Consider the following 19,527-nt stretch of genomic DNA (forward strand, 5'->3'; position numbering starts at 1 on the left):
TTAGGGCTTGCCCGAGTAATTGGAGTAGGATATTCCACTATTCATTTGGTAGGTTGCTATGCGAAGCTTCTTTTTTGCAACAAAACTGCATTTAATGTATTATGTTACATTATATTAATATGTAGTTACTTAATGTAATGTAGTATATTACATGTATCAAACAATACATTTTGTCAGCGAATTACAACTAAGCATTTTTTTTTGATATATGTATTAGGCTAATATATAGAACATGTCTAAAAATGTCTGAGGTTTAATTTGTGAATAGATAGACCTACATATTTATATTCAAGAATAAGCATATCTACCTAAATAGCTCCAAGATATCTAAGTGGTCGGGAGTGACTCATGTGCACAGCCTGTTAAAGCTAAAGTCAACTGTTATACTTAAAACAGATCCCTCTCTCCTGGAGACCTTAAATCATCGTTAGACTACATTTCAGAAATTACTGTAGATACAATTACAACTACAAGACAGCAGATTGTTCAGCTACATTTTCTTATTTGAAATCTTAACACTGTTGGTCTGTCTGCCTTCAGGGACCAAAGCTCATCTCAAGAGCAGCAGCAAGAAGCCACAGGAACCAGAACATCAAGGAGGGTCTTGGGAGAAGAAGAGAAGCAGAGGCTGTCTAAAGAGGTAGGTCCAAGTTTTGAAACACAGTGTTGGAAAATCACCACCAATCAGAGTTACATTCAGGGATGGGATGGTAGCAGTCTTTATTCAGTGTTGTACTTCCAAAGTACTTATTTCCACATTTTCTTTCACACCCCATACTTTTGACAGATCTGCGACACAATCCTGGCCCACTCCAAAGAAAGGTTTTCTTTCACCAACCACCTTGTGAGTGCCACGCTGCTCCAAGGAGAGATGTTCCAACAGCACTGCCATGCATTCCCTGTTGAGGCTCTGAACACCACTGTCAAGGCATACCCCATGCTGAACCAGGTGAAGCTCAAGACTGAGCTGTCCCTTGTCTATGAGAGTGCTGAGTTCAAGGGCTGCTCTGGTGCACTGGCACTGTACCAGGTTCTACACAGTTACAACCTCCAGGAGACTTTCTCTGAGACTGTAGCTCTGTTGAACATCCTAATTACTACTCCCATGACAACAGCTGAAGCTGAGAGGTGTTTCTCGACCCTTAAGAGAATCAAGAACTTCCTGCGAAACACAATGGGCCAGGAGCGCCTGAATGCACTGGCCATGCTTTCAATGGAGAGGGAACTAGTCAGGAAGATGCCTGATTTTAATGAGAGGGTCATTGATTGTTTTGCTGCTTTGAAAGAGAGACGAGCTAAATTTCAATACAAGTGAGCAGTATGTATGCCGTCCATATTTTGTATTTTGTAGTATGTAAATAGTTTTATCCATCCATTGCACATTATCAGCCCCTGTGCCACTGCCCTTTATCCTGGATTTGCTGCACCTAAAATAAAATATGTGATAACTGAATACCAATGGCTGTGAGAGTCAATTTATTTAAGCCCGCTGATTTAGGTGAATTTACCCTTGAACGTGTCACCTTAACCATCAACGCAACAATTGCCCCCCCTGAGAGATTTGTCAGGAGCCGTCACTGTTTTGTATCCTCTCTGGATGCCCAAGAGAGTTGATTTGTGCAATAATCGTCAAAGGACTCCTGAAGGAATCTGTTGATGTACTGTACAGACAAATATTTTATCTGACATTTTTCATTGTAAAGGCTTGATATGCTCCGGCATTCCAGGGCACATATGTATCTTTCTGACTTTCTGATCTTTTCTGATAACTGGAATATGCTGAAAAACATGAAGGTCATTAGAATACAGATCAAGAATGGATTTTCGTGCATTCATATTATTTGCTTGTGAGCTTTGAATTACAGTACAATCCATGTGTCACAATATTATCATAGAATGGTGTTAGGGAATTATCCTTATATCAAGACCATCGGTCAACACCGTTGGTTATTAAAGCATGATAGGTATAAAGTTGGCCCCAGACTGTGACTAATTAAGTTAAGGAGTAGCGACACAAATATAGAAAGACACTTTCCGGAACAAAAACCCCAAACCCAGCAGGAAATCAAGGACTGCTTGTGTTGCTCAGGACGACAGGGATGTGGCTATCCCTGTATGGCTGCCCCAAAATCTACGCAGGTCTCAGTGACTGAACAAGATATTCTAGATGGGAAAACCTGTAGTGCAACTAATTAAATGTGGACATTCAAGGAACCATATGTGGCGTCTAACTGTTTTGAGAAGAGCAAACACTAGATTGCTATCATCAAACACACATTTAACGACTACTTGAAGTTCAAATAACACTGAGACTTGCAAGAACCTGCTTTCTTTTCTAACACAAATTCTAGTTAAAGGTTCAGTGTCATACAATTCCTATGCAAAATTTCACTATTAATGATGACAATATTTTACAAGATTTAGTTGGGCTCTAAATAATGAACTAAGCTATAAGTTGCATTAACTTTAATGTAAATTGCATTATTAGCTTTTATAGTTTTTTTTTATAATCAATCATATTCGGTATAGTTGATCTTGTACTCTATAAAGTGGCAGGCACATTACCAGTCCTACAGTATACAGTAACATGTATATTCAGATTAAAGGAAATACAACCCTAATAGATTTTCAAACAAAATTAGGTTTATACAGAATTTTTCCTTTTTTATTTACAGCTCACATATTTTACATATTTACAAAGACCTATTATGCACATTTCCCTGAAATAGTCCCTTTTCATACTATTGTCATATCATGACATTTCCCCAAAAAAGCTGTACAAGTGACAAACATAAAACAAATTGAATAGACTAAACTAATAAAAGTTAGTTTTAACCTTTAAAATAGTTAATAAAATAAAATAAAACATTGACACATGTGGTATTCAGTTAGTTTTAAGTATGTTTTGTCAAGAATATTTTTTTCTAAGAAAACAAAAACAAATAGTTGTAAGCATTGCAACATGTGGTATTCACCCATTCATGTAATTAACATCTAATATTATATTTTTCTATTTAACATTTTGTTTAACATCCACCACTTAATTTGATGGACAGTTATCAAGTGTGTTGAACATTTGCCCAATTTGCATGCACATAATTATGTTGCACAGATATGGTGATAATCCACTGTTATATTTCATAGAGCATGTTGATGCAATGTTAACCATAAATACCCTTGTGTAAACAGACTTTGTAAACAAAACAATTGAATACCATATCATTTCTTTCATATTTGAAAACAGTTAAGCATAAAACATAGCATTTAATTCAAGTAATGATCAGTTTGTCATTGCCACAGAGTCCTCAAAGTCCTTAAAGTCTTCCTTTAAAACCGTTTTGAAGTAAATCCTAGAAAATAATACAGTAGCTTACTCTGTGTATTGCATTCTGAATACATTTCATTTTCAATGTGTAACCTAATGGGTCCAGGGCAAGAATAAAGCAGCTGAATAAGATAATAACAATGGTAAGATCTCATTTTAGGTTAGTTGGTCATAAAATGAACTAGAAAAATATAATATGACATATGTATACCACCGTAGTATCTAACTACTTATTTTTGTTGATGAAATTCCCCATTTTTTGTATGAATCTGCCCAGTTTATTGTCATGATGACCATGCGTTTGCTGGCCAATGTGGCTGTGATGTTCACTGGTGGAGCCACCTTTAGCGAAGAGTATGCTCTTGGCTCTCTCTGGGGCTTGTGTGTTAGCAGATGCTGCAGGGTGTGAAGAGGAAGTGTGCTTCTTCTCAATTGAGCGGAATGGCTCAAATCTGTTGTACAAATCAGCTCCTCTGTCTTTACACCAGTTTTCTGACGCGAGGCCTGATCTCCCACTTCCATCACTGGGAGTATGCTGCCGCTGTGTCCTGAAAGATGGAGTTGTGGCAGGAGGGTTTTGGTGGAGCTCCTCCGTGCTGAAACGAGGGGTTGATGATTTTCCTACATGATCTACAAAATGATTTCTGTCAAACTGGAGCTTTGTGCCCTTACTCTGAACATTCTTCTCTTCCCCTGGTCTTTGTACCTCGTCCTCCGCCAGTATAGTGTCTGTGCTGCCATCCATTTTTCTATCCAATCTTTCCATGGTTTGAGGACAACCCTCTTTTTTCTCTGGTATGTTGAGCAGGGATCTGATTTTCTTCGAACTCTTATCAAGTAAGCGCATTGAGCCCATGTTGGGGGTTTTCGACACCTTCCCGTTCACATCAAGGGTTGCAGCAGACACCGTTCTGGAGGGAGGCTCTTGCCAAGTGGACACTGGAGGGCTCTTTATGTCCACAACCTGTTGTACATCATAATGCGACACAGATCTCTGATCTTCAATCAGATTTGACGCATATCCTCCATTGTGTGCACTTACTCCTGCAGTTCTATCTGGCTGTCTCCTCATGAAGGCTCCGTACATGTAACTGGAGGACTCTCTGTGGTCTCTGTAGTCAATGTTTGACTTTGGGTCTGCCACACTGTGCCTTTTGTGCCAGTTGTCTTGAAGGATATCAGGGTTTTTGATTGACAGCCCACCTTTGGCCCTGCCGAGGCTGGCATAAGCATCTCTTGCTGGGCAGTAGCCCTGTGTATTATTCCTAGGATCATCCCAAATATGCATGCTTCGCCTCTTTAGTTCATCATTCCTCATTCTGTTTTCCATTGCTGCTGTATTCCATTGCATTGATGAGTAATATGGTGCATTGGTTGGGACTGCAGAGGGATCAATCTGGAGCATTGAAGAGGAAGTCTTGTTTATATAAGTGTTTGTCTCCGGTTGCTCAGGAATAGTGGATGTGTAAACAATGGATGACCTCACCCTGGAGTGCATGAGGGAACCAGCTTTGTTTTCTTGTGTCTCATACTGGTCAAGGTAGTCACCAGAATCCCCGATTGGAACATCGTTGTTATTTAGATAGGACTCTATTCTCCGTGTGCGTAAGAAGGACTTGGCCGAATGCTCTAAGGCTGGCATGTTCTGCTGCATGTTCTGTTTGGCATTCCCATGGTAGGACTGACGCATGTTTTGACCTCTGTACATCTGGTTCATTCGTGACATCTGAGAACAATCCTCCATAGCAGGAGAATAGTGGCTGTTTCCAGGAGGGCTGTGAAAACCTCCATTTCCAGCCACATTCCAGTTGCTTGCCCTATACGTTGCACTCTGTGGCATATATGAGACTTCTTGTCTCTCTCCAGCATAGCTGTGCCTCTTCATGAAGTTGATGGTCTCAGGAGACTGGAACTGCTGAATGCGGTTTAGCATACCCACACCAGGACTGATCATGGGTTTGTGCTCAAATGACTCCTCTTCATACAGCCTCTCCTCTAGCTCTCTCACACCCAATTGTCTCTCACAGGTTTTCCTGTACACATTGACGAGGGTATGCCTCAACTGGTCCTGCCTCTCAAGGACTTGGCCAGGTTGACAACCGAGCCTTGCTGGGGTAAGTCTTCCGTTTGAACTGATGTCTAGTAACACACTCTCTGGAGGGTAGAGGACCTCTGGCACGGTAGACCGGGCATAGAGTGTGCGAAACTCCTCGTCGTAGGACTCGACCAGATGACCTGTTATGACCTGCACCATGCTCAGGTTGATTTTCTCATACGACCACATGAAGCTGAATAAGGAGGTAGAAACAAGAAATATAATTAAAGAAAAGGTTAATCATATGATAATAACAACAAATGTAATATCAGGTGTGTTACATATTTATGATATGATAATTTAAAGGCTTTAGTGATCGTTGTTGGAAACAGTAAAGGGATAGTATTTAGGATAGAAGGCTCATATTGTAAACTGACAACAAAACAATAGAATGTCAACAGATTGTCTGCTGTCTTCCCTTTCATTCGTCCCTTTCGCCTTTCGCCCCTTCCCTTTCATACTGTCAGAAATCAGCTTCTGACTTTTTTTTTGTAAATTTACATTTACATTTCTAACATTTAGCAGATGCTTTTATCCAAAGCGAAGGGATTCGCTTTCATCCAAAGCAAAGGGATTCACAATTCAAGATTACAGGGACATTCTCCCTGGAGTAACTAAGTGCCTTACTCAAGGGCACAATAGTGGTAGTGTTCCCAGGTGGGATTTTAACTAATGACATTCTGATCACCACTCCAACCCACTATCCCCTAGGCCTCCACTAACAAAACATTCTTATTAAAATGCTGTTCTTGATAAGACCGTCCTTTCAGGGACACTTGGGCAAAAGCAGTATTAGGGTTGTCTAAAAGTAACAATGGATTACGGAAAAGAACATAATAATGTCTTATGAGTGCATTTAACAACTGAAATACATTTAATCAAAATGGGCAAACATTATTCTCAACTTCTAAGACAATACTTTATATACATTTATTTTAATTCACCTGTAAGATCCATACACCGCTGTTTGACAGTCGACTAATAGAAACTTCTGCTCCATTGCTCCATGAAATCTAGCTCCAGATCGACACAGGTAATCCTGACCTTTCACTGTGCGCACTCTCATGTTCTGTAGCCAAGAAAGTCAGTTACATAGACATGATGTTAGACAAGCCAAGATCATCACACACCTCTCTATGCAAAGCCTGAATATTGTCGTCTGTCATATGAACAGAATATAGGAGCTCTAAAACAGTGAGAGGCTTGTAAATGCTATGATAACAAACGATAACAAACCATAAATATGCCTGGTAGAGGGACAATGTTCAAGTACAGAACCTAAAGGTTTACATTGTATATACAGTATATACATATATACATATATACAATGTATATATATATATACATAGTATACATTGAATATACTTTACTGTATTGTTCTTTCAAATGTGCAAAGGTAATCTTACTGTAGGTGTGACAGTTTTATGACAGCATTTTTGTTTGTTTTGTGTGGTTGCCCTAAACACTTAGCCAATGAGTAATTATCACCCCACCCTGTAAAACTATAAGGAACCATACTTTTGTATTGTCATAGAGGGACTACTGTTAATGGTTGTGTTCACAGTTCAAATATCACACATGCTGTATTTTCAGTGTTTGCTATAATAATGTATTTCTCACTAATGGTGATGGCGCTGAATGTGTTTGACAAATTGTCCTTTTTTGCCTACAACCATAAATAAGAACCACAAGAGAACTAAGACAGAATTTGTGTGCTATCCTTATTCGTTTTTTATCTGCTTTATCTGTAGAAATCATATTATTATTTTCATTAACTGTACGTCTACCGTATACAATATCTACACAAATCACATCAATTATATAAATAAAGTTTAGTACTGAATACGTACAACTTACCCTGAGTTTTTGTACTTGGATGTCTTGATTTTCAGCCATTGAGAGAAAACTTTGCAGATGGGAATCATCAAGAAGCACATAAACTGGAACTCCTCTGATTGACGCGTCAACAGTCTCTTTGAAAATATCTACATCAGTAAATGTGTCCATTACAATAGCTATGACCTGCAGGGAGAGGGGGACAAAACACATTTTGTGAGTAGAATTACTCCATTGTTGCCATCTTGGTGCTCATTGGTGGCTCTAAAAAAGTATAATGATACATTCATTTCAAGCTCAGGAACTGTTGTGTGACCAACTATACCACACCTGTATATACAGTAGGTTTTAATAAGATATGGTTCAAGTTTCATAACTTCAAGTTTCATTGTACACATAACATTCTTACTGAGAAGGAAGTGGTACTTACAAGTGCCAGACCCCTTCACTTTTTCGACATTTTGTCTATTCTTCACACAACAGATGGTGCGGAAACTACATTGCATGTGCTGGATTTGCACTAAACTTAATGCTTTGTAGTAAAACCAAATAAAACCTTTTACAGTCCCTTTCTTTGCTGTATCACTTGAAGTAATTGTTGCAAACACAATTATGGATATGAGATAGATTATTTTCCATTAAGGGATTCTTTTTGGCCACTTGGTTATAGACCAATTTTGTAGAGTGACTGAGATGATGTTGTCCCGTCGACTGTGCTTTTTCCTCTACTATTCAACTTTGTAGATTTGTGTAAGTCTCCCCAGGCCTCAGGGTCGCTTTCTTGAGCCGTTTTGTTCCTCTCTATTTGCTCAGTTTTTAATAACAAATGATCCACACAGTGTGTAATTGATTCCTATGCAAATCAGAGACAAAACAAATATATTAATTCCAAAATTACATGAATTATTATCCTTGCATTAAGATCAACTCATCTCAATTTATTGAGTGATTTTTTTAATGACATTTTTGCATTTTATCTAATTTTAGGATTTTAAGTGTTTTCACTCTGTCATTCTGAAGTATTGTGTGTGGATTGATGGTAAATCATTTTTTATTTAATCCATTTTAAATTGAGTCTACAACAACAAGTGTAAAAAAGTAAGGGGTCTGAATACTTTCCAAAGACACTGTTAGTACCTCCCTTCTCAGTAAGAATGTTATGTGTACAATGAAAAGTAATGAAGTTATGAGTCTGAATACTTTCCGAAGGCACTGTATTTAATTCAATTGTGAGAACATTGAAGAAGAATATATTGGTGACCTTTTGCCAGATAATGGAGTGTGAGTCATCATTTTGGGCAGTTATTACGAGCCTATCAACAAAATTGATTTGTATGTCCTCACCACTGGCCATGTGGAGATACATGTAATACAATACAATAGTTTTCGGGCTAACAGCTGCTCGCCCTGCTTGGAGTAAGGCCACAGCACCAGAACGGAATGGGCAGTTATTACGAGCCTATCAACAAAGTTGATTTGTATGTCCTCACCACTGGCCATGTGGAGATACATGTAATACAATACAATAGTTTTCGGGCTAACAGCTGCTCGCCCTGCTTGGAGTAAGGCCACAGCACCAGAACGGAGGAAGATGGTGGTGGAGGAAGTACGCCATCAGGAGGAGGCTGGAAGATGGGCCAAGGCAGTCTCTCTTGCCAAGCAGGGACAGTGGACGCGATGGGACAGTGTGGAGAGGAGGAAGATTAGCTGGAAGGACATGTGGGCCATGGAAGCGAGGCAGTTGAGCTTTATTATCAGAGCTACATACGACGTCCTTCCAACACCAGTTAACCTTGGCCAGTGGTATGGTGAAGACCCGGGGTGTGCCCTTTGTTCCACGCCAGCCACCCTCAGGCACATTCTTTCAGGATGCAAAACTAGTCTCGCCCAAGGACACGTGGCGTCACAACCAAGTCCTTAAGATCTTTGCATCCACCCTGGAGGACAAACGAGCTGCCACCAACTCCCTACCGCCATCAGCATCCAACCACCAACAGGCAATTACCTTTGTCCGTGAGGGGGCAAAGGTTACCAGGAGCAACTCGACACCATCTGAGCGAGGCCAGCTACGGTTGGCCCGCGACTGGAAGATGCTGACTGATATTGGACGACAGCTTGTGTTTCCTAAAGAGATCGCCATAACCACCCTGAGACCTGACTTGGTTCTCTGGTCCCCTTCTCTAAAAAAGGTGTACATCATTGAACTAACCGTACCCTGGGAGGACGCAGTGGATGAAGCTTACGAGCGGAAACATCTACGCTATGCTGAGCTCGCCGCCGAAGCACAACACCGCGGCTGGAACACTGAAGTCCGCCCAGTGGAGGTGGGGTGCAGAGGGTTTGTGGCAAGATCTACCACCAGATTGTTTACAGACCTGGGAATCAGAGGCCAAAGCCTGCGTTCAGCCATCAAAGCTGCATCGGAAGCAGCCGAAAGAAGCAGCCAGTGGCTTTTTATGAGAAGGAAAGATCCCTGCTGGGCCCCGAAGTAGCCAACCAGAAGGTATGCGGTCAGCTTAGGCCTGACTCAGGGAAAAGGACGCCCCTGCCTTGCATAGTCTCATGAGACGTCAGCCATTCTCATGACGAATTAGGATTGACACAAGTTCGGGGCTGATCCCCCTGAGCTGGCCACCTCTGGCGAGGGTGTATAGTGTGATGGCCGAAACACCCCATGACCTGGAGGAACACTACTGATGATGCGTCCGAAATTAAACCTAACCCCAGCCCCCCCCCCCCCCCCCCCGCATGAACAACTCACCACCAAGACGACACACACGCACACACACACACTCTCACGTACGTGCCTGCACAAAGGAATTTACATCTTATCCTGTGTTTCATAAATCTTTCTCTCTAGTTCATCATAGAAATGCTCATCATAAAATGTAAATAAACATTTTACAGAGGTTTAGTAGTTTTTTTCCTTTTCACAGGGTAATGGCCCCAGATCCCCTTACACAATTGGATGCTGTAATTGTATCCCCCTCCCTCTCCAAATTAAACCAAGCTCTTGTTTACATACCTGTTACAGACCTGTTACAGCCCTATTTAGGAAAACACACATGTTTGTTGTTGCCCACCCAAAGATGACATCCTAGTAACACCTCTGGTCAAAAGCCCAATGTTAAAGCTGAAACAATCAATAATAAAAGTTGTTGTTCCCTTTCTAATTTCCTGAAATTGGCAGATGGCATAATTGGCATATCTAGTCTAGTTAATGTGATACATTTTATTTGTCAATGAAAGCGTTTTGTTGAAAATTTCAGTCATAGCATTTTATTGTTAAAACTATTGCGACAACGCAACGAGTTCTGTCTTTGTTGTGCTTGCATGGCGTGTGTGCAAGCGCCACACGCGATACATGTGTCACACTAGTGTTTGGGCTGCTGTAATTACAGTATTGTTGAAAGGTCTATGTTATTTAATATTTGTGTTGGTTAAAGGGCTATTTTAACTTTTGATGGGTAGTGTATCGGTAAACTGAATAGGGTATTGTGCTCTTGCTCTGTTCTTTGAATAGGTGGAGAGAGTAGCAGTGCAAGTGTAGTGGTAGTTAAGCAGGAGAGAGAGATCATTAATAAATATTGGTTAAACATTAGTCCTTGAGTCATCTCCCTCCATAATGAACCTTTGGTTTTATTTGAGGTTCATAACAGTACATTGTACTAAGCACTTGTTGGCTCATTAGTTTGTGATTCACATGCACTCAAATTAAGTTTTCATTGTAACTAAAAATGTTCATGGTGGGGGACCCCAGACCCCCGCTTAAAAAGTGGCCTGACTGGGGCTATATTTCGCTCTATATTTCCCGACCTGAATGATTTTTCCAGTGCGACTCTGGCTAGGTATACAGCTTTCTTAATATAAAGAGACCAACGCTCAGTTTTTTCATATTTCAAGTTCAAAACCTCCATCTGTACTGTATAGTATGATTCAAAGTAGGGATATGGCTGGGCATGGCATGATATTTTCCCAGTATTAATGGCCTTTCAATTGGCTATTCCTGTTTAACAGGTTCCTCTGACACAGAATTGACTGATTCCTTCCACAATAGCCTCAGTTAAACCCATAAGTCCATTCAGCATTGTGTGTGATGCAATGTCAGGTCAAAGTAGATTGGATGTAAGTCATGATATAGATCTAGTATGTTTCCAAAATGCCATGCTCATTATCAGCCTGTACTAATGTAAAAATGAATTCCTAAACTCCCACCGTGAGAAATATATTGTTTAGTTACTACTAGTAGTTTAGTTACTACTACTTGTGCAGTACAGTAGTTCCAACCAAATTGCTGTTATCTTGGTGGCCATGGTGTTATGGAACGTTTAATTGTAAGCAAATGATGTGTGTCCTGTATGTTGTTTTAGGGACAGAGAGATAGAATGTGACAATTGCCACATTTCTGACATGCATGCTCATAGGAATGCAGAGAGCAGGAGATTATAGCATTTACTGTCTGATTCTGGATTCTGGTACTAAATCCTGGAATTAGTTAGAAATATCCACAACTGCACAATTGTGAGGGAAAAACTGCACAATTAAGGACACTCAATAGATTCCAGTAGCACCCATATAGTACTTCTACTCCTGAAGGTATAGGTTGCAAAACCAGATTTGATAGACCTGCCCTGGCACTCCTTCAGACACTCCTGTCTGGTGAAAAGGGAGAACAACAAGGGTGTGTATACATTTGCCCTGGGAGGAAAGGGTGTGTAAAATATCTAAAATCTGAAGGATTAGTAGGTTACTGGATTATTAATCAAGCCCTATGGTTCTGTAGCTAGATCACACCACCATAGACCAGTTAGGGCATGACAGTGTTTTGTGACATATTCAATAGGGCTCTGTACATTAATCCGCATTCATGTATTTAAATGAATGTCTTTTAAAAAGACTAATACTGTGATTTGTTTTCTCTAAAGGCCATTATATATCGGCATTGTAACTGACACACAAAAACATTTGATTACCTGTCTTGCATCCTGAATTTGTTTACGGATCACCTCTTTGATGGTGGGTTTGTTTTGTCTGGGCGGATGATAGAGCAGATCTATATTGGTCTGCAGCCTCTCAAGCATGACTTCCGGCCACCCCAAGTCCAGGTCTGGGGTTGCCACGTCCGAGTGTATGGGCCAATACGTCCCAGTTGAGGACTTGCTGTCTGCAGGACCATCGTTTGTCTCTGTTTGATTGCAGGCTGATGGCTGCTCTACATTTGAGGTGATGAAGAGGAGCTCGTCTTCAGATAGGAAGCTCCCTATACGCTCTCCCTTGAGGAACTCCTGATAGCTCCCTCTGCCCTTGTTCACTAGGGAGTCGATGGCCAGGCGATATGACTCCTTATAGTGGGGCTGGATGTAATCCTCAGGCTTCCCCTCTCCCCTCAAGGAGGACAGCAGGGAGAATTGTTGGGATTCCATCATGTCAGTTGGTCAGTTAAATCCTCTCGCAGATGCTGAAAATCGAAGAGGCAAGAAGCGAGATGTTAGCAATGTATGTGATATAGAGATGAGAATGATTTAGTACTCATTGACACATACTATACGACAGGTTCTCAGAAGGACGCTGTGTTTTATTATCATTGGCTCTGCTTGCAAAGACTTGCTGAATAACTTCTAAATACTAATGACATTATGTGATTTGAAGCACCTGGAAAATGGGTGTTCATATGAATCTTATGAATTATAAAACATTCATTGCCTACAAATTACCTACATTTCCCATTAGAGTATTAGAACAAAAAGGGTATTGACTGATTGAGTTTCAATGACAACAAACAGAAAATGTGTGTATCGCAGTGAGTACTGTCACCAGTGCAGTGATGCAGTCATTTTCTTTTAAACCCACATCTTACTGACAACTGCATAACATGTCAAGTTTCCATCATTACTGACAGAGAAATGCAAACATTCTGACTTAAGTCTAGAGACATCAAGGGATAGGGGTGTTCATCAAGGTGTTCATATGAGACCCTTTGATTTTCAAGCTGACTTCTGATGTCAGTTATGTCAGGCTCCTCAAGTCCCAAAGCTCCTCAAGTCCCAAAGCAGTGAACAGTTATGTATTATGCAATCAGCTGATGAAAAGAGCGTCTGCTAAAGGTCTCAGGTGTCATGTACATGATGTATGTATATGAATCATAGTAATCATAGTAATCTTCACTGCAGCCAGATCATTGTTTCGATCGTCGCAATACAAATAAACTGTCAGTAAATTGTAGTCCTAAAGCCAGAGAGAGATTCAACACGGCTGCAAGATAGATTCATCACTGTCATCTCACATTGACACGTTTCCCCTGTTGTACTTTTCAAACATAATTAAAAAGAAAGTCTAACATTTACTGTTCTTGTGTGATTATGTTAGTAATTTAATGTATTTGAAATCAAACAGCACCCTCAACAACATAACATATTAACATGGTAATGTCCTGTACTGATAATTCATTCATTATTCTGAAAAATGATTTCAAACATTGGAGATCATGCCAATTGTTACTCTTAAATACTCAGTCCATGTAATCCTTTGAAATCAGTATTGTCTTACACTCTATAGCAGGAACTTACGTTGATTGTTTGAATTATAGGAAAATCCTCTTGAAGGTTCCCAATGAATCCCACACTGGCATCTTTAATGTATTCAACCTACGGTTAACTCATAGTTGAGGACACAAACTGCTGCCTGCCAACTGAAAGTAACAAAGACAAGGAAGTGTCTCAACATGAGAAGCACTCTGTGGATGGAGGGTGTGGTTTCTAGTTTTCACATGCAAATAGCACAGGCTTGAGAACTTGCTTCCAGGCCAAGGGCAGCCATAAACCTGTTTGAACTACTTACCTGTAGTGCCACCCCTTTCTTCATCATAGACAAAGCGAGTTATCAGTTATCTTTACAAAATATATAAAGATAAACAACAAAACAGACAGAGCCTTTGGACTTTTGACACACGCCAATATGTAAACCTAGGCAATCTTGTTAACTCATGAATCAGTACCACTTGCCATGTGATTCAGGGCATGCGTGTGTGTGCATGTGTGTGCTTGTGTGTAGTGCATACATTTCAGAATAAATACATTGGTCTCAATAATTCAGCTAATAAAAAATCTATGGACCTATTCTAAGTGCAAACAAAAACAAGAGGAGAACAGCAGCCTTGCTATTAAAGATATTCAAAGTATGAGATACAGTGCATTCGGAAGGTATTCAGACCCCTTCACTTTTTCCACATTTTGTTGTGGTATAGCCTCAATTTAAAATGGATTAAATAAAAAGAATTTCAGTAAATACAGAAATACCTCATATACATAACTTATGAGTATAAGTGAATAAGTATTCAGACCCTTTGCCCTTTATGACACTCTTAAAATGAGCTAAAATGTCATCAACAAATCACTCAGTAAGTTGAATTGAGTCCATCTTAATGCAAGGATAATAGTTCATGTCATTTTGGAATCAATATCTTCTGTGTGGATCAGGTTGTCCTTACAAATTGAGCAAATGGAGAGGAACAAAACTGCTCAGGAATGCGACCCTGAGGCCTGGAGAGACAAACATCTACAAAGTTGAATGGTGGAGGAGAGGAAAAAGCACAGTCGATGGGACGACATCATCTCAGTCACTCTACAAAATTACAAAATTCAAGTGGCCAAAAAGAATCCCTTACTGGAAAAAATAATCTCATATCCATAATGAATTCAAGTGATACAGCAAAGAAAGTGACTGTAAATGTGTTTATTTGGTTCTACTACAAAGTATTACATTTTGTGTAAATCCAGCACATGCAATGCAGTTTCTGCACCTCGTGTGAAGAATAGTGGTAGGTAGCTGCATCAAGTTATGGGTATGTGTCACTGGCAGGGACTGAGGAGTTTGTCAGGACCAAGAGAAAATGCAAACATTTGCTGAGTTGGTAGTGACATTTTTGCATTTTAGCACATTTTAAGAGTGTCATAGCAAAGGGTCTGAATACTTGGGGTAGTGGTGGTCTAGTGGATAGTGAGTTGGACTTGTGATCGGAAGGTTGTGAGTTCAAATCCCGCCTGAAACCACACCACTACTAGTGTGCCCTTGAGTAAGGCACTTAGCCCTCAGTTACTCCAGGGGGAATGTCCCTGTAATTCGTAATTGTAAATCGCTTTGGATTAAAGGCGTCTGCTAAATGGCAAAATTAATTAATTAAAAGTAATACTTACGTACATGGGGTATTTCTTGTATTTCAATTTTAATAGATTTACTTTAAAAAATATATTGTGTGTGGATTTATGGCAAATTCTTTTAATTTAATCCATTTTAAATTGAGTATAACACAACAAAATGTGGAAAAAGTGAAGGGGTCTGAATATGAGTCAACAAGGTTCTTTCCATTGTCCATCTTCAAAACCATAATGATCAAACAGAAAACCAATAATCAGAAATAAATCATATTCAGAAATATGATACTGTACTACACTCAACGTGTTTCGGGTCTAACACGTTTCCTACTGACCTGCCTTGTTTGGATTACCTGCATGATGTAGCGAGTACCGGTATTTCCATCCACTCTCATGAGGCTATTATAAGTGCATCACATCTCACGAGAGAAGGCACTCCTTTTCAAAACTTTCAACATTCACAAATAACCTCAAAGAACCTACAATTAAGTGCACCACTAACATCTGTTCCTTAGCCGCCTTGTGAAACACCTACTGGGCATTCGACAAGCGCATACCAAGTGCTCTGATGCCTAATGAATGATACACTCTGTTTCGGTCCAATGCATCAGGGTTGTGGTCAATTTGAATTGGATTTTTAAAATGTATACCGTATATATACAACCTGGAAGAAAAAAAGACCACTACACATGTTTCTTAAATCATCATCTCTACATACAGTATATGGCAGCCATTCCATTCCAGTGTCTGTTGAATTCCAACACAGGCACACCTCATTCTACTTAGTGAGGTACTGACTAGGCGATCACCTGAACTGAATCCTATTTAACAAGGAAAAGTCTAAAGACCACTGCTGTGGTCATCAGTATCCTCTTGCCATAGGACCAGCTGGACGATAAAACAGAGCTAGTAGTACTTGAAAAGCAATTGGAATAAAGAAATAACTACTGATCATCATGCCAAAAGAGTTGAAAATAAAAGTTTCGAGTGAGGGAAAGAATGGTTCAATTCTGGCTTTACTGGCAGAGGGATACAGTGAGCGTCAGGTAGCTTCCATCCTTAAAATTCAAAAAAAGACGGCGGTTCGTAAGAACACGGTCTAATACAATAGTTACAATACTAATTACAATAGAGGGATCATTTGAATTACTCTTTGAGTACAATGGTACTTACAGTACCAAAGAAATGTCATTGTCAAACAAAGGTCTCCATCAGTACATCATTGAATTCAAATTTTTGGCATTTTAGCAGACGCTAATAGTGACTTACAACAAATACATTTGACTAAGTATGTGAATCATCTATCCACCAGTCCTAGCACGAAAACGTAATCTATACTCAGGCCAGGGGCCATTAGCAGTCGTCGCGCTAGATGAAGGTTAGTAGATGGGGGGTAGTAGATGTCTCAGGAGGGACAGTTAAGGTGTAGCCTGAAGACATGGGTCTTCAGTCTATGGCGAAAGATGGGGAGTGATTCTGCAGTTCTGACAGCAGTGGGAAGCTCGTTCCAGCGTACCAGCGGGGAGCCAGTATAGTGAAGAGACGTGACCCGGGCAGTGCAACATCACCGTGTCTCCTACAGTATCTGTCTAATGGGTCCTTAACAATCAGAATAATAGAACAAAGTATAGTCCAAGTGTAGCTGGTATTATCGAAAACATCTTCAGTAATTAATTTTCAAGGGTCGGCCTGTGAATTACACAACACACTGTGTACCCTGACATAATGTGCACCCTGTGACAGATTTTACAGGGCATATAATACATAGTACATATAAGGTGACAGAAATGCCTCTGGTAGTTGAACCTGAAAAGAAACCATGAGGAACAGATATCAGCTGTATTGTTCAGTCTGGAGATGGTTGCAGTCTTCCCAGGCCAGGTAAGGTATGGATTCGGACCAACAATGTAAGTTTCTACCCTTGGAGCTGCATAAGAGGTGAGTCACCTTTTGTGAAATCCAAGCCCTGTGTTATTTTGTCATCACAGTCTGTACTGTCAGTGTGCCTGGCTCTGTGTGGGCATGCCCCAACAAGTGTTTACATTACTAACAGTTGATATAGTAAAAGCAAGTATTGTGACTAAATGACCTTTTAAATGCAAGAATGAGCTAAGATAAGAATGTGTGTTGTGACATTTTACTCTGTAATTATGACTGTCATTCATTTTGACTGGATATCACTGATGTTGGGTCATGTTTGCCTGTTATAGTAGGCCTGTATTTTCCTCACACCAATAAGGGAATATTGCTGCCACAGGATTTTACTGTACCTATTTGTATTTGTATTTGCATGTAATTGATTCCTATGCAAATCAGAGACCCTATAAAGACAAAGATATTGATTGCAAAATTACATTAACTATACCCTTGCATTAAGATGGACTCAATTATTGAGTGATTTGTTGTTGAATTGTACAAAACCATTGTAAAAAGATCATATTTGAAAACATAACCCTATAAGTGGGGCTTAACTCTTTTCATTAATGCATGATAACTTTCTAGACAGGTACTGAGAGAGAGACAGACAGTGTTTGCATAACATCACTATCCAGAGTGCCTGGCGTGCTGTCCTGGATAAATGTCTCCCCACTCACCTAGACACACGCAAACACACACACACACACACACACACACACACACACACACACACACACACACACATATACTTGCTAGTAACAATTGTATGTGTTTATTCATATATGTGCACAAAGTTAGTAATAAACAAATCTCCAAAGATTACAAAATGTTTTTATTTAATATTGGACAAAACTACATTACTCAAAGTTACACATCAGGATTATTTAATAAAGGGCGGTTGTCAACAATTAGTTTTTCAAACCATTTAAATGTCTGTCTCAAAAGCTTCCATGGTCACCTTGGAGGGGTTGAAGGCCGGAACACCTTGCCAGAATACGTCCTTTGCAGGGCTGGAGTTCGGCCCCGCAGACTCAGTTATAAGCAACGCAGAGAGGGAGAGTGGTTCTTTGATTACTGTTGTTGGGCTCTTCCTCTCGTTGCTAAATGCCTGGCTGCCAGAGCGGACGTTGCCATCTGCCACGGTTTGTGTGTTTTCAAGCTACAAACGAAATAGGATATGTTATTAATGTTCTGATCAACGCATCTTATAATAATAAATATACTAGTATATTTCAGGATAACTTGGGCCATTTGAAGTTGTATACATGCACCTCAAAATGTTTTGCCCTTCTCAGAAGGATCGTGTTATCTGAAGGTGAACCATCCCTTTATGCAAACAAACATGGACCTCTGACAAGATTGGCTAGCTAGGGCTTGTATTACAATGCCATGTCATGTGTACAGTGTACAGGAGCTCAAGGTGGATCAGGTAGGTATCTCCTTACCAAGACATACTTCTTAGCTATGGTATCGTATAGACACTTTCTAAACCCTGTATTCATGAAAGGTGTGTTCAACCAATCAGTGGAGACTGGTGGGTTTGAACAACACTTTCAACAGCTTTTGAGAGGGAAGAAGTTGATACTACTGTGAGGAAGCATCAGATGACAATTAAAATATTGCCTATGTACAGGATGTAGTGGCAATGCAACATCAGTTGCAACTCGTATGAATCACATCTTAGCCCCTTGAGTAAAGTATGTGAACTATAATAAAAGATGGTAGAGATGCTTGAAAAGTGAGAAAGACATTCTTGACACAGTGGAGAGATGAACAAGTAATTATTGTAAGAACTGACTCACCATCATAGTGCTCACTCTGCTCATCATTTAAGAAGGGAATACACTCGTGTATTTAAGGAAATGTCACATTTGCAAACCAAATCTCTGCATATGAAGATTTTTTCAGGTTTGAAATGTTCTCAAACCTCGTACTGTATAGATCAATGTTTTACATAGATTGAACACAATTGATGAAAATAACTAAATAAATGTTTCATTTGAGTTCAGTTTCTTCCAAAACATCAAACATCAATATTGAACATTGCCAAGACCTTATACAGTACCTTATTAGAACTCAGCGCCTCATTCTCATGGCTAGTCACAATGGGATGGGTTGGCTTGTCGGTTTGGCATCCAGAATACAACGACAAGGAGAGAACAACAAGATGAAGAACAATTAGTGAAAACCTTCTCAAAGGTGAA

General features: G+C 40.0%; 1 protein-coding gene across 1 annotated transcript; it reads right to left on the minus strand.

Moving 5' to 3' along the window:
* Positions 1 to 3,551: 3,551 nt before the first annotated feature.
* On the minus strand, positions 3,552 to 12,682 carry fam83b (family with sequence similarity 83 member B; the record flags this gene model as incomplete). Its single annotated transcript, XM_080524677.1, has 4 exons — positions 3,552 to 5,613; positions 6,365 to 6,489; positions 7,278 to 7,442; positions 12,230 to 12,682. 4 exons carry the CDS (start codon positions 12,680 to 12,682, stop codon positions 3,552 to 3,554), a joined length of 2,805 nt encoding a protein of 934 aa, XP_080380803.1.
* Between the last annotated feature and the right edge of the window lie 6,845 nt (positions 12,683 to 19,527).

Source organism: Nansenia antarctica (genome assembly GCF_963989245.1).
Source record: "Nansenia antarctica genome assembly, chromosome: 1".
NCBI classification, from domain to species: domain Eukaryota; kingdom Metazoa; phylum Chordata; class Actinopteri; order Argentiniformes; family Microstomatidae; genus Nansenia; species Nansenia antarctica.